Source organism: Nothobranchius furzeri, chromosome 15 (genome assembly GCF_043380555.1).
Source record: "Nothobranchius furzeri strain GRZ-AD chromosome 15, NfurGRZ-RIMD1, whole genome shotgun sequence".
NCBI lineage: Eukaryota > Metazoa > Chordata > Actinopteri > Cyprinodontiformes > Nothobranchiidae > Nothobranchius > Nothobranchius furzeri.
In genome coordinates, this window is record NC_091755.1 from 33022225 (window position 1) to 33043352 (window position 21128).

The following is a 21128-nucleotide window of genomic DNA, read 5'->3' on the forward strand; positions in this document are numbered from 1 at the left end:
AACTCTACACCACACCTTTACATATGTCAGCAGTGCTTTGCTGCCATCTAGTGTTCAGTTCAGTACACAGCATTTACAATGTTACATGTTCATTTACACTTCATCAATAACGCAGAAGCTAATATTTACACATCCCAACAAATCCCACAATGGTTACCTTTACAATCAGACCAAAGTAATCAAATAGACCTTGTGGTTACAGAAATATACTAATTAAAGTGTAGGTATGTCATCTGTGCTTAACTAATATTATTTTTAATTTAAAAATCTGCTTGGGGAAAATTGTCTTGAACAATTAAAATGCGATTAATCAAGGTTAATTAATCACAAAGCCTCTGTTTTATTAGATTACATTTTTAATTGATTCCAACCACTAATTTAATTAAATATCACATTTATTTCTTTTTAAACCAAATCCGCAAACTTAAAATGTTGAGCTAAAACCTACAGAGGATGTGACATAGTCAATGCTTATGAATGTCGATAATACCTCAGTAGCAAGACTCTAGGAAGTGATAAAAAAAAAAAAAAACTTAGGTCTAAAAAGTGTTTTCAACAGTTATATCAGTGAGTCTGTTTCTGGTGTTCTGAAGGAGTGGGCGGTCCAGTCTGTTGCTGACCTCGTAAATCTGATTAAGAGCAAAGGGAACACTGGCTAATAGGAGCTGATTATCCTGCTCCTGGCTGCCTGGCTGATTCACCTTCATGAATGTGACACACAAGCACACACACACACTGACCTACTAAAACACTCTCGCTTTTTGCATAAATAAAAGTCCACCAGAGTTCCTTTTCATAAACACTCTGATGTAATTTGGGGATTAGAGCTGGTGGATGTTCTAGTTTTGCTTTCTTTTTGGGAGGAGATGACAAGTTTGGCTTCTCAAAACTTAAAACGTGGAGGCTCTAAAAGTTTTGAAAGAATCAGAACATTACTTTTCTCACTAATGTTGATTCACATTTAGTTTAAAATTATGTTTTCTTCACTTTTTTTATTACATTCAATCCTAATAACTTCCTGTTTACATCATGTGATCTAGGAAGACGTCATCACAGCTCTGTCAGAAACAGAGCATTATGGAATGTACCTGTTGGGTGGGGGAGTGGATGATGAGGGTTACTGAGCACACACAAAAACTAGACTGACCAGAGTCTCACGGTATTGAGTGTTTTGTCAGCTCATGTTATAATCAGAGTAGGAGATGACATCGACTGAGCCTGTGACTGCAGTGTTTGTGTGCGTGTGTGTGTGTGCACGCTGGCTGCAATGCTGCCAGCTGATTTGTTAGGTAGGTCAGGCATTATGATGGGTCTGGACCAGCCTTTCTTCTGGATCAATTGTGTCTAAACACGCACACTCAAACACTTATAAAGTAAATTGAAAAAATCTGAATGCTTCAAGAATAAGCAAACATGCAAAAATTGTGAAATGACACAATTTCATCCAGATGGAGTGTAGCAGGTTGGTTCTTTCAGACGTCCAGAAGAACCTAAACTCAAGAGTTCTTTGTTGCGTTCCCTTCAGTTGGCCTATTTCTTCAAATTGAAATGTAGCTTTTTTGAGTCATAAACAAAAAAACTGTATCTTACTTGTTGCAGCATTTTGAGTGACCTCAAATTGGAGAAACAGACTGGATTGACAAGCTAATGGCTAGTCATAGTGGGGGCAACAATAATTTTTAATCTTGATTAATTACATTAGTTAAATAGGTAACTCATGATTAATCACAAACTAATTACAGATTATAAAGGTACAGTAATATAATATTTGCTAATATAATAGCTCACTCTGCTTTGAAACTAATCAAAGGAGTTGAACGAACTTCAAAAAACAATGCAATAATTATGAAAATGCGTTAACGAGTGAAAAATTATTTGCTGGAATTAAGTAATGTGTTAGCTCAATAATGATGCGTTATCTTTGACAGCCCCTATGTATGCCATTTTAAATGTCTTCGTCTTCGTCTTCCTCCGCTTATCCGGGTCCGGGTCGCGGGGGCAGCATCCCAACTAGGGAGCTCCAGGCTGTCCTCTCCCCGGCCTTGTCCACCAGCTCCTCCGGCAGGACCCCAAGGCGTTCCCGGATCAGATTGGAGATGTAACCTCTCCAACGTGTCCTGGGTCGACCCGGGGGCCTTCTGCCGGCAGGACATGCCCGAAACACCTCCCCGGGGAGGCGTCCAGGAGGCATCCTTACCAGATGCCCAAACCACCTCAACTGGCTCCTTTCGATCCGGAGGAGCAGCGGTTCTACTCCGAGTCCCTCCCGAATGTCCGAGCTCCTCACCCTATCTCTAAGGCTGAGCCCGGCCACCCTACGGAGGAAACTCATTTCGGCCGCTTGTATCCGCGATCTCGTTCTTTCGGTCATTACCCAAAGCTCATGACCATAGGTGAGGATTGGGACGTAGATCGACCGGTAAATCGAGAGCCTGGCTTTCTGGCTCAGCTCCCTCTTCCCCATGACAGATCGGCTCAGCGTCCGCATCACTGCAGACGCCGAACCAATCCGCCTGTCGATCTCCCGATCCCTCCTACCCTCACTCGTGAACAAGACCCCGAGATACTTAAACTCCTCCACTTGAGGTAGGACCTCTCCCCCGACCCGGAGGTGGCAAGCCACCCTTTTCCGGTCGAGAACCATGGTCTCAGATTTGTAGGTGCTGATCCTCATCCCAGCCGCTTCACATTCGGCCGCAAACCTACCCAGCAAGAGCTGAAGGTCAGAGCTGGATGAAGCTAGGAGGACCACATCATCCGCAAAAAGCAGAGACGAGATTCTCCTGCCACCAAACTCGACACACTCCACACCACGGCTGCGTCTAGAAATTCTGTCCATAAAAGTGATGAACAGAACCGGTGACAAAGGGCAGCCCTGGCGGAGTCCAACCCTCACTGGGAACAGGTCCGACTTACTACCAGCTATGCGGACCAAACTCACGCTCCTCTGGTAAAGGGACTGAATGGCCCTTAACAGAAAGCCACCCACCCCATACTCCTGGAGCGTCCCCCACAGGGTGCCCCTGGGGACACGGTCATAAGCCTTCTCCAAATCCACAAAGCACATGTGGATTGGTTGGGCAAACTCCCATGCCCCCTCCATCACCCTTGCAAGGGTATAGAGCTGGTCCACAGTTCCACGGCCAGGACGAAAACCACATTGCTCCTCCTCTATCTGAGATTCAACTATCGATCGGACCCTCCTCTCCAGTACCTTGGAGTAGACCTTTCCAGGGAGGCTGAGGAGTGTGATCCCCCTATAGTTGGAACACACCCTCAGGTCACCCTTCTTAAAGATGGGGACCACCACCCCGGTCTGCCACTCCCTAGGAACTGCCCCCGATGACCACGCAATGTTGTAGAGACGTGTCAACCATGACAGCCCTACAACATCCATAGCCTTGAGATACCCAGGACGAACCTCATCCGCCCCCGGGGCTCCGCCGCTGTGTAGTTGTTTGACTACCTCAGCAACTTCTGCCCCCGAGATCGGACAGTCCATCCCCAGGCCTCCCAGCTCTGGTTCCTCCTCGGAATGCACATTGGTGGGATTGAGGAGCTCCTCAAAGTATTCCTTCCACCGTCCGACTATAGCCTCAGTTGACGTCAGCAGCTCCCCATCCCCACTGTAAACAGTGTGAGCGAGTTGCTGCCTTCCTCTCCTGAGGCGCCGGACAGTTTGCCAGAACCTCTTTGGAGCCGATCGATAGTCTTTCTCCATGGCCTCACCAAACTCCTCCCACGCCCGAGATTTTGCCTCGGCAACTGCCACTGCTGCACCCCGCTTGGCTATCCGGTACCTGTCTGCTGCCTCCGGAGACCCACAGACCAGCCACGCCCTGTAGGCCTCCTTCTTCAGCCTGACGGCTCCCCGAACCTCTGGTGTCCACCAGCGGGTACGGGGGTTGCCACCACGACTGGCACCGGCCACCTTACGACCACAGCTAGCAACAGCCGCCTCGACAATCGCAGAGTGGAACAAGGCCCACTCGGACTCAATGTCCCCCACTGCTCTCAGGACGTGGTCAAAGCTCTGCCGGAGGTGGGAGTTGAAGACCGTCTTGACAGGTTCTTCTGCCAGGCGTTCCCAGCAGACCCTCACTATGCATTTGGGTCTGCCAGGTCTACGCGGCATGTTCCCTTGCCATCTGATCCAACTCACCACCAGGTGGTGATCAGTTGACAGCTCCGCCCCTCTCTTCACTCGGGTGTCCAAAACATACGGCCGCAGGTCAGATGATACGACTACAAAATCTATCATCTACCTGTGACCTAGGCTGCCCTGGTACCAAGTGTACCGGTGGGCATCCTTATGTTCGAACATGGTGTTCGTTATGGCCAAACTGCGGCTTGCACAGAAGTCCAATAACAAAACACCGCTCGAGTTCTGATTAGGTGGGCCGTTCCTCCCAATCACACCCCTCCAGGTCAAGCTGTCATTGCCCACGTGAGCATTGAAGTCCCCCAGCAGGACAATGGAGTCCCCTGATGGAGCACTATTTAGCACTCGTCCCAGGGACTCCAAAAAGGGTGGGTACTCTGAACTGATATTTGGCCCATAAGCACAAACAACAGTCAGGACCCGTTCCCCGACCCGAAGGCGCAAGGAAGCTACCCTTTTGTCCCCCGGGGTAAACCCCAACACACAGGGAGAGAGTCTCGGGGCTAACAAAAAGCCAACCCCAGCCCTCCGCCTCTCACCCGGAGCAACTCCAGCAAAGTAGAGTGTCCAACCCCTCTCCAGGTCTCGGGTTCCAGAGCCAATGCAATGTGTCGAGGTGAGTCCGACTATATCTAGCCGGTACCGCTCAACCTCTGCCACAAGCTCCGGCTCCTTCCCCGCCAGCGAGGTGACGTTCCATGTCCCAAAAACTAGTTTTCTTGTCCGGGGATTGGATCGCCAAGGCTCCCGCCTTGGTCTGCCACCTGATTCGCATTGCACCGGACCCTTCATGTTCCTCCTGCGGGTGGTGGGTCCACAGTTGGACGAGCCCATGTATCCGGTTCGGGCTGGGCCCGGCCGGGCCCCATGGGCGAAAGCCCGGCCACCAGGCGCTCGCTCACGGGCCCCAACCCCAGGCCTGGCTCCAGGGTGGGACCCCGGTAACCCTCCGGGCCGGGTACTCCGACTCTTCGTTTTAACCACCATGAAAGATCCTTCGATCATTTTAAATGTGTTTCAATATAACATTTTTCCCATTAGACATGTTTGAAGATGACACTGGTCCACTTTGGAAATACCACCATGTTGTACTAGCCATTAGCTCATCAATCAGTTAGAGCTAATCTAAAAAAAATGAGGTCATTTTGGGGAGAAAACCAACATTAAAAAATCAGACCTATCACATTAATCACACTAATTTACCCTGAGCTTTCACAACAGCTGTATACTCTTTTCAGCACACAATCACTAACCTTCAGCTCTCGGATCTTTGTGTCAGATCTAAATGTCCTTTGTGACATTTCGGGTGGGGTTTTGCAGATCAGATGTCTCTGATTTGACATCATAGGTTTCAGCAGGAAAATAAAAACAAAACAAGAATTCCTCAGAGGCGAAGGTGAGTTACAGGAAGCACAGAAGTAATTAAGGATGTGTGGATGTCATGAATCAGTTTAGAGCATGGAGATATAACATGATTGCTTCTAATAAATTGGATTATTGTTTCTAATGTAATATGCATGTAATTTTTTATTAGAATCAAATAAATCCATATTTTTTACAAGATTTGTTAAACCATGTATTCAGAGTTGTAGTAGATTTGTGCTTGTGGCTTTGTTTGGCTATTGCATGATACCTAACTTGCAGATTTTCAGGGCTATGCATGCGCGCGTACACACACACACACACACACACACACACACACACACACACACACACACACACACAGATTTATCACAACATGTGAGATGAAGATCTGATAAGTGAGAGATGGTTATGACAGAAACAACTCATTTAGAACAATTGTTCATGTGTGCCCAGAGTGTGTAAGGAAGTATTTGTTGAAATAACTGCAAGGATTCACAGTTTCAGAGAACAAACAACTCACCACTCTTGCAATCATACTTTTTTTTAATTTTGGAGAATCCAAAAATCGAGGATCACCATTTTACAGATTAAAGAGTCAAAATGCATTCCCACAATATTCTGATTCAGTCTGCAACCGATTAATTCTGTCTCTCCAGACCCAAAAGGTATAAATATATAAATTTAAAGTTTTAGATGTGTGTTTGCAGTCTTGTAAAAGCATAGAGTTTCTAGTTTTTGAAGGCTTTGAGTGGATTACATTCTGGGTTCATGTAGAGTTCAGAAACACAACGTCAAGACTTTACAGTAGATTACTTCAGCTGAGGCTCATTCATTTTCTTTTACAGCACAAATAAAATTAAACCACCTGTCCAGCCTTAAATAGAGAATCGCAGTTTCTCAAAATTGTCTCATAATTAGCAAACATTGAAAATGCCTGATCACAACGGGATTGGAGCGTATTTATTCAGGCTTGTTGACACAGAGACACAGAATAAATAAAAGGAGGATAATTATACACTGAGGAAAGTCTATGATGCTGCACAGTGTAACGCTGAGTCATTGCACGCTGACACAGTCACAGAAATAGATGTTCTGCCTCTTTAGCACAGCAGATTATTAGGGGGGGGGGGGGGGGGCTTGAAAACCATGACCATCTTGTAACTTCCCTTCTGTGTGAGATTTAAAATGAATGTCTGTCAGATAGTCAGCTGGCAGGTTAAAACATGTCTTTAAAATGTTTTCTCAATATCAAATAGGTTTCTGTCACAATCGGTATTTGTTTTGTAATAATTCAGCTCACCTCGAGCAGAGCTGCTGGCGTATTTTAACACAAACTGTTAAGACCATCATCAACTGACCAACTGAAAATGTGGATTCACTGTCTCTTTGTTACAACTTAAACACCAGCTGCAAATTTTGTTTTTTCCGGCACAGAAACTTTCAGCTTGTTTTGGCTCCAGTTTAGTCAACCCAGATTTCTTGTCCAGCTTCCAGAACACAGGATTTGGAAGCTTACAGGATGTGCTTCTCCTCCTTGAAATGAATTAAGCTGTTTCACTTTTGGTGTTGCAGCATGTTTTTGTTTTCCAGCAGCCATCTTTGTTAAATTTTTCACGATTTTGGTGGAGTTCTTCTGATATTTCATTATTTTGATTGTTAAGGTATCTTACAGAACTGTAGGTTTGAGTTTTGCACCACTGTCTACATTTATGTTGATCATTACCAGTAGAAAAAACATCTAATTCTCAACAACCTGTGTTTGAGGAAAAAAAGTTGGTCTCATGAGGGCTCGTTTTTGTCTCTGAGGCAAAGAAGCTGAGGAAAAGGAGAATCTGCTGGAGTATTGCTTTTAAAGAAGACATAAAATGTTTTTTTTCTCAAGTTATAATAATTATATGGTCAGTACAAAACATGCTTCAGAAGTTCTATGTTAAAATCCCTCTCATAAAACAATCTCAGCCATTTTATTTTTGGCATTTCAGTACATTCCAGAATGAGCCATTTCAGGGCTAGAGGTGGCCACCCCCCCCCCCCCCCACACACACACACACACACACACAGGCTGCTATAGGCAGAGAAGCTCCAATATCTGGGAAGGACTCAGAGTAGAGCTACTGCTCCTCCATCCTGGAGAGGTGAGAGCTAGATCCATACAAATTTCCCCATTTGTGACATCACAAACGGGGACTTTTAGGCACATAATTCCTAAAACCAAACACTGCCAGCAAACAGATGTATGGATTTTTTCACGTTTGGATTGTTTATAGAGGCAGTAGAGATGCAATAGTGTCACAAAAGAATACAAAAGGTTTTCCAGAATTTGTCCCCTTCAACAAAAAGAGGACAGGTGTGTCAGATTCACAGAAAACCCAAACCTTGCAAGTTTTGCACAAACTGCTGACCTTGAATTTACACAAATTTATCAGCTATGTTTTCTTTGTGAATCTGACAGTGATGAGGAGCACGTAGGCGGTGCAGATCATGCACAAAAACGAAGCAAAGCCAAGTGCAACACAATTATTTAGTACTTTTATCAATATAAATGTCACATGAGCCAAATAAGACTAGGATTTAGCTAAATTGGTGCACCCCACTGGGAGTGTAAAAATCACCTTCCCCTGTTAGCATCTAGCCTATATTTGAATAAGTCTTTACTACACAAAATACTTAAATATTTGCAAAAAGTTTAAAAGACCTTCTTAGAAAACTATAAGGATGAAGGATTCAGTGAAGATTTTCCTTGGATCCTTGTAGAGATGGTTGTCTTGAGTTTCCTGACATTACTTTCTGCCCACACACGAGACAAGCCTGATCTCCATGGCAACGCTATTCTTTACTACAAGCTCAGAGCAAGTGATATTGTCTGTGCTAAAACACAGGAAATGAAAACAGTGGGTATGCCCCATTTTTGAGTCTAGTTTATATCAAAACAAAACTGAAATAAATATTTCAACTTAAAATATGTTGAATTTTCTCCCTCACAGCTTTTCAAGAACCCATTTTTAATCATGGTCTCTTCCATGAATCTCCTGAAGGTTGGGAAGTAAAAGGGATTGAACTTCATTATATAATGATGTGCTGTATGTATAAATCCCATCATAAGGTATGTACCAGGGCAAAATGAAAGTGTATTACTTCTCTGCTGTGTCTTTTTAAATCTCCTCAAAACATAATGTCCCCATATTTCATCATATAGTCCTAAACTGAGAGATTAAAAATAAAGCAACTTGCTCTGAGTTTAAAAGGCTTCAGTAATAAATAAGACAAACAGCTGGAATAAAATTAGAAAGTTTGTGTAAATGTTTGGTTTTTAACAGCAGTCTAATTTTGTCTGCTTGATTCAATGTTTTAGGGATTTTCCTCTTCCTGTTTGTTTGGTGACTTGTTCATCCTGTAGGAATAAAAATCCCCAGACATAGTTGACTGACTCAGACATAGGTCTGAGCCCATCTATGCTTCACTGAATCCATCGTTTTGCTCACTTTCTGACTCATGCTAGCAAAATTACATGGAAATATTTTGTTGAGTTAATTTTAATGCACCTAGTGCTAATTATTTGACATTAAGTCTGAGTGTTTATACTCATTAAGAAGGACATCTTCGTTGATAATGGGACTTGCTGTCGGGTACTCAGGGTATCTCCATATCCTTACAGAAGCCCATCCACAATTTAAACATCACTTTCCCCACCCCAAATTATAACTCATTCGGAGACGCAATCAGAGGCACACACTGTCAGCTGCTCATGAAGCAGAAGAGCGGACGTTTCAGACGAATGTAAACAACCGAGCAGGAATGTTACAGAGGATGGAGGCAGGTGATGAAGGCTCTTATCTGAAAGAAACAGCTCTGAGCAATTGCACTTGTTCTTCACAGTTCATCGCTCAGCTACAGCAGAGGCACAATGCTTTTTTCACTCTATTTACCAAAAACATAACAAATCAATGATTAATCAATTTCTGACTTAAAGAACAATGTTGCTATTTAAAGGTAGAATATGTACTTTTACTGGAAAATAATCACAAAACAGACTATCTCAGTGAAGTTGGAAGGAAGGTCTTCTTCCGGCTCTCGCAGAGTACAGACGCTTCTGCTTTTGCTCCCTCATCTTTTTTTCCCAAGGCTCTTTGTCCTGTCTGCCTACAGAGAGCTTCTCTGCATTTCTTCTGGAAATCCCTATTTTTCAGAAATGGATTTAATTAATTGGTCATTCAACGCGATTGATAAGATTTTTTCTACGATGAGAACGGCGGAGTGGGCTCCCACTTGCCCGCAAGGGACACACGCAGTGGGATATGCGCTCGATTCCTGGAAGGTGTGGAGGATTGTATGTCTCTCTCAGCTGTCCACTGAGGACGTCGAAGATATGTGGATATTTGGCCTGATGATCACTGGATTTCTTCGATAGGAGGATATCTGGTTTTCTGGAAATTTGGGAAGACGGGAGCGATTGGAGGGCGACCCGCACCCACAGGAAGCACCGCCCGGGCAGAGACCTCACAGACTGGGACGCTACTCAAGGTGAATCGTAAGCTGGACAATGTCCTAGCTGCGTTCCCGGTGTTAGTGCGCAAAATGGATGTCATCTCGGAGAGGGTCACCTGACGGTGTGGAGATGTTTAACACCTAAATTGGCCTCACTGAAGGACTGGAATGACCAGTTACAGACTGAAGGCAGAGAGGAAAATTATCTCTGCCTGACCCAAACAAAGTCTTGTTATCCAAATCTGACGCCAAGGCAGCCTTCAAGATGCCAACAACAACAACCCCCACGAAGGAAGGAATGCAGACAGATGCTGTGAAAAACCCGACCTTCCACCACCGCCTTCAGATTGTGGACTTCTGCCTAGCGAGGTCATCAACCTGCAGGGTCAATGTGCTCTGCGTTCCTCCCAAGATCTCCCTCCCACCTGTGGTCTACAGTGGTTGAGCGCCGTACATGCCGTACATGGCTGCTCTCGCTGGGGAAACAGGATCCCAGCCCCCCCCCCCTGCCTTTCTATTGTGATGTTGTTTTGTGTTATCTGTTGCTTATCTGTGGAGGTGTTTTTTGTCACAGAGCAAAGCTGCCCTCCTGGGGGGAGAGCAGCTGTGAAGTGCCTTTTTTCCCCCTCCTCCCGAATCCATTCCTCATGTTATCCTTTTCTCTCTCTATTACTGTAAGGTAGCGCGACTCGGTTGCGAATGACCACAGTCACCAATTCTTGTCATGTGTCTTGCCCAGTATGTCTGATCTCTGAATTGTGTGTACTGAAAGTCTAATTTCCCTTCCCTGGGACAAATAAAGCTTTTCATTCATTTCATACACCTAAACAGATTTCCTTCTCAGCCAGCTGGGGGGCTGCAGTTTTTCTTCTTTTAAAAAAGAGGGAAGTAGTCATTGTTTACCATGTGAGCTCGCGGGGTTACTGCAGTGCAGTGCTGACTGGCGAGATCACAAAATCTCTCGAGACTTCAAAGGTCACAGATTGTTTATGCCATCTGCCTTTCAGTTGGCGGCATGATGGCGCAGTGGTTAGCACTGCTGCCTCGCAGCACGAAGGTCGCAGGTTCAAAACTTGGCTGCGGCCTTTCTGCGTGGAGTTGCGTGTTCTCCCCATGCATGCATGGGTTTCCTCCGGGTACTCCGGTTTCCCCCACAGATCACAACACGCCCTATAGATTATAAATTGTAAGTCGCTTTGGATAAAAGCGTCTGCAAAATGAATAAACATAATAAACATAATAATAAAGATTCTAACAGCTAATTAGAAGCAAATATTCAGCTCTAAGATAAGTATTTACCAACTTTCTGTATGTGACTCGTCCTTTCTTGTCTATTAGAATGTTCTTGTGCTGAGCTGTGGATGGTAAACAGCCATCCATCTCACCAAACTGTAGTGAGAAAGTCACTTTTATTTAGAAAAATGGGCTGCAGTACCCAAATCTGACCACAGGATGCCATTCATTAATTCTTACATAAAGCACCTTACATAAAGTAACTGCAGTATACCCTGTCTGTTTGCAAATCTTATGAACCCCTGCACTGTAAAACAAACACGATAAACTATAGTTTACAATTAAACGCCAGCAGCTGAGTGTCGAACCTCCACCATAAGATTACAGGCAACACACACTGAAAAAAATCCACCTATATTTTTACCATCAAATCCACATTATATACATGTCATGAAAGACTTCATTAACTTCTGATTTATTCCACAGGGCTATAGATGATTTTACAGATAAAATAAACTGTAGTGTTTCTGGATAAATCTGTGTGTTCTACATCAGCAGCAACTGAGGCATTTATAATGCTTTGGTGAATCCGTGTGCCTGGTTTGGCTTGCTGCTTTTTGTTAGTGTGTGTTGAGTATGTGTATCAGTGTGAGTCTCTGTCAGTGTGGGTGGGAAGTCAGTGTGCGTGTTACTGATGTCATCAGCATCTTACTGTCATCGTGTTTCTTTGCGCTCGGTGTCCAGTTGCACTCTGTGCGTTTGAGTCCTTTAAATCAACAATACGAGTTTAGCTCGACAACCTTCTGCTTGATGAGGTGAAAAAGACAGGTTGTGTGTGGGAGAGAAAAAAATAACAGGAATGCAAGAAAGAGAAGAATACATTTCTGTGAAATAACAGGGAAAAATAGGTGAGAAATATTATAATTGATTGAAAAATGTGTGAGAAAATATCCAAATTTAGCAACAATAATGCACATATTGTTATGATTACAACACAAAGAGGTGAATCTTTGTTTTTGGGGGCTTTGCAATGGTTTTCAGTGCTATTTTTAAAGAAATGCACCATTGTGTGCAGTAGTTTGTGACCACTACTTCAGTAAATGTTTCCACCAGTGCAACAAAATCATTTTTGTTTGAGCCACATTTTGACTCAAAAGTCCATGCTGGTGTCAATTTGTCCCAAAACTATTTCTAAAAAATACTTATTACAATTTTTGCTTTAGCTGAATTGGGTTCAAGTGGATTTTCTGCCAAAACAATAAGAACAACAACAAAAACACATTTTCATCTTGACCTTAAAGTCATCTATTACTAAAAATAATTAACAAAAAGCTTCAATAAATAATAATAAAAATGGTTTTTCTCATGGTATGTGTTTAATAAATATATTAAAACAAATCCAGACACAATTTTTTACATTCGTTTCTGGAGTAAACTAAAATAACAGGTAAATTCTAAAACTTCATTCGTATAAACAGTATTTCATGTCATTTTTAAAATAATTTAGGTCAGAATCTGATTTGAAATTTAGCAGCTTAAAGCCTCATTTTCAATGGGTGTGGAATGTACGCAAACAACCACAGTTGGACTACCATTCACACAGGCAGCCAGTTGTGTGCAGAACGTCACAATAAAGTTGCTCATAGGCTCATGTAAATATAGAATTTCACATCACAATATCACCGTATGAACCCATATCCCTGTCAATAAAATAATCTGAAAAACTACTTTGTAAATTTTTATTTCTGATCATATTCAGCCTCTCTGAGTGTTTCATGCAGGCTGAACATGAAAACAGTCTCCTACACCGATCTCCTGCATTAGCTTCTGATAGAAAATAGATGGTGAAACTCTAGAATTAGAAAAGTCTGACAGATCTACGTCACACTGTCACTTAACGTTCATGGACTCACTCATCTTGACTCACGACGGGGAAGGATGTTGTTGGTTTAGCATCCAGGAGGCAGCAGAGAATGTCTCGGCTGGTAGAAGCTAACGTTAGCATTAGCAACTCCACCACATGGCAGAACTCCTTCAGGTTTGTGTTATCTGTGGAGATAAAACATCAACATTGCAATGTAAATGGAGTTAGTGGTAGAGTCATGTCCAGTCTGAGGCGAGATGTCCAAAAATCTGGAAATCAGACTCCAAATCCTGCCGTCTGAAGCTGCTTTCTACTCCAGCTGACTTGCACTTCCTTATTCCGGTGCATCTGAGACATGCTCTCTGTAACATGTCTTTTCTTGTCTAGTTTATGTAAGATTCTGCAGCTCCGCATCTTGATCTGCATCACAGCCAGTGTGAATGCCCTGACTGGGGTCAATGACCTTTGGTAACAAAAAGTATTTTATTTCCTTTTTTGATGGTGCATCAGGTAAGATGGAGGGTACATTAGATTAGACATATCTGATGCACGCTTCACTTCTATTCAAACCTGTCATTGTGTGCAAACCAGTCCGGTATTTCATCTATTGATAAAAACATTTCTGCAGAAGACCTTTTGTTTTTTTTTAAGTAGTTTAGCTTCATATTTATAATCTCAAGTAATCAGCCAGATATTTTCCCTATTATTACTCAGTCTTATTGCTGGCTATCAGTTGTTTTTTCTCAGAAAAATGTTCCCATGCTTCACTGCTACTTCAGTTCTTAGCCCACCATTAAACTTGCACTAGATTTGCTGTGATTTGTGTCTGAAATACCAGACTATAAATGTTATTGAATGACTTGTCAGGATTGGTAAAGATTTTTCATCCAGCTGGTGCACTCCAGGAATACAAAATGCATTTCTAAATACAGATGGTATATACAAAGAAACAGTAGTCATGGCAACCCAAACAAGGCGCGGGGTATGCAAAAGGTTAGAAACCAAAATCTGTCCAGAAATCAAAAAATGCTCAAGAAAAACTGGTAGAAATTAAGAAAAATAAAGAGTTTGACAAGAAAAAACAAACAGAGGTGAGGTAAACACAAAGTTGGCAAATGAAAGGTGACAATGAAATCTAAAATAACCACACTCCAATAATTAAAATGACTAAACTGAGTCAAGTAATTTGGTTATATTTTTTAATATAGCTTTTGTCCTCAGCTGTTCTTCTTGTTCATGTTCATTTTTAAAATGAAAAATTCATAAAAACATGAATTATTTTTTATTTGTAGGAATGTAAACATTCTTCAAGTCTCTTATTCGCTGATTCTTGGAAAATGATATTGTTCATTCATTCATTTCAGAATGATAATTAATAAGAGGATTTGATCTTTTATTACTCAAGGAACATGTTCTGTTTATTTATTTTGGCATGGATTAGTATTATTTATTGTCCTAATGGTTTCAGATGTTTGTGAAGATTTATTTCTCTTTTATTCTCGTCTTCTTTCCCTCTCTGCAGGAAACAGTGGAATATGCCTTCCTGATCATTTTTACAATAGAAACATTTCTGAAGATTATTGCCTATGGCTTAGTCATGCACCAAAACTCCTACGTCAGAAACGGATGGAACATGTTGGACTTTGTCATCGTCATAGTCGGGTAAGTTTATGGTTCATCACAATCCATTCCACGTCACTTACTCCTTTTGTTAATTATGGCACACATGTTAATGCACACTGAGTTAAATAAGTAGTGTGACCATGTCGGGACAGGTGGCACTGGTGTTTATGCACATATGCAAACATGCATTGTACAGACTGGGGGTTTACCAGTGGACCACCTGGCCCCTGAAGGGCGAGGTGTGAAAAAACAAAGGTAAATATGCACTGACATAACAAACATGCATTTTTAGTGAACCATGCTCACACAGGTGGATTCTCACAGTACAAAGAGGACTTTTTGCTTTGTTCTTTGCTTTTTTCTTTACTCTTACTTTGGTCTTAGTAAATGTGTTTTTCAGACATCCCTGTCATTGTTCTCTATCTTGTTGTTTTCACTCCTCTGGTCCTCATTTCTTTTCCTGTACTCTAGGTATTTTTTTCTTCTTCTTTTGTTCCCAGGTTGTTCAGTGTGGTTCTGGAGATGATAACCAAAGACCATGACTCCGGGGGCCAGTCTGGAGGCAAACCAGGAGGGTTTGATGTAAAAGCCCTCAGAGCCTTTCGTGTGCTGCGACCCCTTCGCCTCGTTTCTGGAGTTCCCAGTGAGTTATGCAGAAGTCTCTGTAAAGTCTGCACCTAACACAAAAAAAGACCAGCCGTGATTATTTACATCTTCCTAATTACAGGTAGAGTGAACAGAGTAACTATAGAGTGATCACATCTCAGGGTATGATAGGCTTCAGCAAAGCTAACCAGAAATGGAATTACATTTTTACGCCTGCGTTAGCACGGCTGGGCCTGGTGTGGCACAGCCGCAGAATGCTGATGTAAATGTAATACCTCCACCCGGCCCAGACCGAGCTGACCGTAGGGTAAATGGGCCATCATTAACAGAGCCCTCATTTTGGTTAAGCCCACTTCACACATCAGGATTTTTTATTTGTTTGCTGATTTTAAAAGCATGAGAGATCGCCCACATGGTTAAAACTCATGAATATAGCAATTTTGGTCATACAATGTGTGGTGTGTATCGTAGCTTACACAGAAACTGCTTTTGCTCACATACATTCCCCACTAAGATGGGACTTTTAAGTAAACAAACATGGTGGCAAAGGAGCATGCTGCACACCTCCATCACCTCGCTTTCTGATTGACTAGAATTCACATTTAAAGGGAAGAAATTATTTTGTCCTAAAAAATCAGACTAAGCCAATCCAACATGTTTCAAAGCCCAGGCTTATAATTGGAGCGGGCCTGACGTCCTTCGAGTGGACTAGCATGCTTGTAACACACCACACACGGTAGGATTATCTCATAAGACTAGATGTTACAGTAATTGTGCAACTTTAAGATTGTTTGAATGGGATGGAGCTGGTCAAAAATTTCAATTATTAACCAGCTGTGTGAACTGAACATTAGCAACATTTTGACATATAACATGTAACAGCTTGCCATACATGCAGCACATTGCTGTAGGACCATCAAGTGTCAGCTGATTATAAATAAACTGATCTTTAAGTTTGTGAATGTTAATCTGAAGTAACCATTCATTCAGTTTGATGCAGATAGCTGTTAATTTAATTTTATCAGGGCTGTCAGGAAAACACAGATACACAACCTGCGTCTGTGTAGGAGCCATGATCAACAATGATTAACCTATTTTTATGGACATGTGCCAAGTATAAAGAAGGGATCTCATTTTGATTAAATTAATATATTAGATAATAAATTTATACATTAAATAGTAAAAATAATTGTAAATATCTGAGTGGAAATGTCTTCCAATTCACCGCAGAAATCACTGTTCACAAAGAAAACAATGTTTTCTTCTGCTGCTGTTTTCTCTGCACATTAGACCATACAGCAACTCATATCCTAATGTGTTTGCATTGAGTTTCCATGGCAACATCTTATTTGGCAGCCACTGTGAAGGCAGGACTGCTGGTAGAGATGAAGTTCTGCTGAAAATGTCTCTTCAGCTCTGTTGTAGTCTGACATTTGTTTCAGTGTTTTGGTTCAAGCCGTTTAATTAAGCCCCTGTCTGGGCTTAAAGGCCTATTGAGTAGCATTATGAAACGTTTGTGTACATATATCATTATGACAACTAATAAACTGTCTATTTGCTTTTCATTGTGTACACAGCTGCCAATAATCAAGAAGCTTTTTCTTACTTGAAGCATGACTTGCCTGAAATTTCATTAGTATTTGGTTTTTATTTAAAAAAAAAATCTTTTTCATGCAAATAGCCATTTTTAGATTCTGCCACATGCATTTTTGTTTTGGATTTCTGTTCAACATGCATATTTTTAACCTTGTTTTTTTGTGACTATGAATGTCCCTTGTGTTTCTTCTGACTTTGTTGCTTTTGCACATGTTTGCAGGTTTACAGGTGGTTTTAAATTCCATTATTAAAGCCATGGTTCCTCTACTTCATATTGCGCTGCTGGTCCTCTTTGTGATTATTATCTACGCCATCATCGGCCTCGAGCTCTTCATCGGAAAGATGCATGCCACATGCTATGTAATGAAGTCAGGTACAGCAAATTTACATTTTTGTTCATTTTGCATTTGATTTTTCTCCTTTTCACTTTTTTAACTCAGTAATATGGCAGCCTACGGTTCGAATAAGGATGTTGTCCATGTGAGATTAGGGCAGAAGCATGTTTTAATGAATGGAAAGCTCCACCTTGCAAGTGAATGATGAACAGAACAACAGATGGTGGATTAAATCCAGTGATTAAATAACTAATATCTGGCTGTTATGTAAACGTGCTTGCCCTTTACTCTCGCACCACTTTCAAAATAGCAGAATTATTCAAGACATGAATAAAAGCTGATGGACAGTTGAAATGACTACATGAAATGAGTAGCGTTGGATGGCTTCACCTTTGTTGTTTTGTAACGCAACTTTTATGAAATATTTTCCATTTTTTCCCTTTAGTTTAAACATTGATGTGCTTCTTTCTGTTGTTATTCATGATTAGGATTAGTGTGTATTCTGCAGATTCTGAAGAGATTTTTTTGTCCATTTTAAAGGTTTTTATTGTGAGGGGTTAGTGGGTTCAACGTCGGCAATACACCAATGGAAATACACCCGGGGATTGATGCAAACACCAATTAATAAGAGTACAATACGAGAGTAGAATTAGCAATGTTAGCAACAGTGGAAGCTACACGCAGGAACATGCAGACCACTCCTTTTTGAAGTTCGGGTCAGAGTCTAATAAAAGAAGTGTTAACAGCGGCGCTTTTGTCTCTTTTCGGCATAGTTGCTTCGGTTGGCTTTTAGTGATGTGGGCTTTTTGGGGTTACGCTTGTGACGTTAATTCGTCCCGCTAGGACGGGTCGTCATACAGTGTGGCTTACTGAAATCTTGGACCATAAATTGTGCCACATCACTAGAGTCCTCACAGTGTGGCATGAGCAGTCCTTTGCAATAGCTGAGAAACACAGTGTGGTCCTGGCTTAAGGGAAGGGCCTTTTATGAAATGTCTTCCTCTTCTTCTGTGGTGTATGCCAGACTGCCTCATTGATAGGTTTCTGTAGCGTGAATGTGTCATGTGGTTTGCTTCTCTGATTGGTCCTAGCTCTGTCCAAATATGTTTGAGACAGTTTGAAACAACCTGCCCCTCCAGCTGAGCTCTGTCTGTGGGTCATGGCCAGTCTTTATGTTTACATAATTGAATCACCTGCTAGGCTAGTGAAAGGTGTAAATGATTCAAATATTTCCCAATGTAGAAAACTTCCTGAAAGGTTTGTTTAGAGAATCAAAGTCTATGTCCTTATGGACTCGTGAGACAGCAGCAAGTTGGAGCTGAGCCAGGTCTGTGGGTTTTGTCTTTAAACAGCTTTAATCTCTTTCTTTTGGACCCATTTGGACAAAGGACATTGTTTCCATCTTAAAAACAGCTCCAATGTCCTTCATTTTAAAGCTGTTCATTATTGCCAGTTTCAGGTTATAAACTATTTATAACTTATATGCAGTTTGAATTAAATAGTGATTCCAGCAAAATACTTCCCTAGCAGCTGAAGTGCAATATTTTTGGCATTCATACTAGCTGTTAGCTCATAATCCCTACTAGATGACGCACACAATGTGTGTTTGAGTGTGAGAATGGAGACAATAATCAAATCCCCTCCAGGTGCCCTCGCAGAAGAAGAGCCCGCTCCGTGTGCGGTATCCGGCCATGGGCGTCGTTGCCTCCTCAACGGGACGGTCTGTCGGGAGGGCTGGCAGGGCCCCAACAATGGCATCACCAACTTTGACAACTTCCTGTTTGCCATGCTCACTGTGTTCCAGTGTATCACCATGGAGGGCTGGACCGACGTTCTCTACTGGGTAATCTGTCAATCAAAATTAAAATTAATAAGATTTCTGATTAGTGAAAAATCAACAGCTTTTAATTAGTTGAAACAGTCGGCGTTAACAATGAGTTCACATCACAGTATTCCCACTCTCGTGTATTGATGGAGACCCTCATCTACGAGGTCATCTGTTGCCATGGCAGTTTCATGCTAATATTGGTGTTACAGTGGTAAAAGGGAGGTGGTTAAAACCTTTTAAATCAACAGAATGATTTATTTTTGGAAATATTCATTTATATTTTCTGTTTTGTTTACCCCTGTTAGCAGTTTTTTGTTGAATCTTGGTTTTATTTTTATAGTTTTTATTTGAGGTAATGAGCAATCGCCTGTTTGCAATCTGATCTGCTGCTCTTCTGCATTTCTTTTGGATGCTTTTGCAGCACATACATCTTGTATTTGTGAACCATAAAACTGTTTTCAGTTGACAAAGTCACAAAGTTTTTATATCTGTAAAATGATTCACAAAGAGGTCATCTCAAGGTCTTTAAAAAGTAAAACAATATACAATATTTTAATGTAGAAGGTGTGGATTCCACCAGAGTTTTCAGCTGTGGGTGTTTAACAACAACATAAAATATAATAACATAACAAACCATTGGACATTTCCAGGTAGAAAGTTACAGAGGAAAAACTCATGGATACTTGACTGACTTACACTTGTTACTTTTAATATTGCACAATAAATAATAAATTAGGCCTTTAAATTAGAAAACATGAATAATATCCTTTTAGTTTAGTTTTACTTGCCAAGACCCTGCGTCTTCCCTGTTTTATGATATTTACTTCAGTTCAACTTGTGTTAATTCAGGGAGCCTTGACCGTGATAGTTTTTAGGTATGTTTTTACTTATTTAACCCTAAACACTAATTGTATATTTATCTAGATCAAAAACATTTATGAGGTCTAGTAACAACAATCTATATTTAAAAAAATCTCAGATCTAGATGAGGTGCTACTATGAACTCCGTTAGCAACACCAGATCAGTGAGATGTAATAAATGCAGAACTTCAGACTAAAATTTGACATGAAAAGTGTTACTAAATTTTACTGCTGAGGATTTTTAGTTTTAGTGTCATTTAGTTATAAAATGCTTTTTGAACATTTTCTTCTACTTAGTTTAACCACACCCATTTTCTTCTTCTGCTTGTCTTTGAACGTAGATGAATGACGCCATGGGCTTTGAGCTGCCCTGGGTTTATTTCGTCAGTCTGGTCATCTTTGGATCCTTTTTTGTTCTTAACTTAGTTTTGGGTGTGTTGAGCGGGTAAGTTATATGTTTTTATTTTGAGTGAATTAATACACTCATGAATATTAGAAATGACACGTGGTCAGATGTAAAAAATATTAGTTTTAACTTGTTTAATGCTAAACATGGGATTACCAACATCATTTCAGATCCCTGCATAACACATTTGCATAACAGAGGGTAGTTTTATTAATCGTACCAGGTGCTTTTAGTTCGAGATCATTCAGTTTTACTGAAAAACTAAAAATACTGCGGTGATCCTGCGTGTTTCTCCTTCAGAGAGTTTTCCAAAGAGCGAGAAAAAGCCAAGGCTCGAGGTGATTTTCAGAAGCTGCGTGAGAAGCAGCAGTTAGAAGAAGACCTGAAAGGCTACCTGGACTGGATCACACAAGCCGAAGACATCGACCCTGAGAACGAGGAGGAGGGAGATGAGGAGGGCAAGCGTAACCGTGAGTTTCTGGATTTTATTGATTTTCTTTTTTTATTCTTGTTCAAACAAGGTGAAAAAAGTGTGAGGTGCCAAGTTTTTATTTTTTCAGTTGACACACATTCATGACTGTCAAAGTGAGTTTACCATTCAGCAATAATAAATCAAGTCTTTTGTTCTTAGCAATAATTTTTTTGTATATACTCAGCAAAAATTATGTTAAACCTAATGATAAAAACACCCTATTTACAGTTTTAATCAATTTAAGTTGCCACATGTTAATTTATGAATATAATTTATTCAATTTTTTTTAACA

At 41.3% G+C, this 21128-nt stretch overlaps 1 protein-coding gene across 5 annotated transcripts in view; it reads left to right on the plus strand.

Moving 5' to 3' along the window:
* Positions 1-21128, plus strand: part of cacna1db (calcium channel, voltage-dependent, L type, alpha 1D subunit, b) — an 88843-nt gene that overhangs the window by 21941 nt on the left and 45774 nt on the right. For all 5 annotated transcript variants that reach the window (XM_070544740.1, XM_070544739.1, XM_070544743.1 and 2 more), the window contains exons 4-9: positions 14632-14771; positions 15233-15375; positions 17155-17307; positions 18916-19112; positions 20300-20403; positions 20665-20834. In XM_070544740.1, the coding sequence (XP_070400841.1) occupies positions 14632-14771; positions 15233-15375; positions 17155-17307; positions 18916-19112; positions 20300-20403; positions 20665-20834 (907 nt within the window). The remainder of the gene's footprint in view (positions 1-14631; positions 14772-15232; positions 15376-17154; positions 17308-18915; positions 19113-20299; positions 20404-20664; positions 20835-21128) is intronic.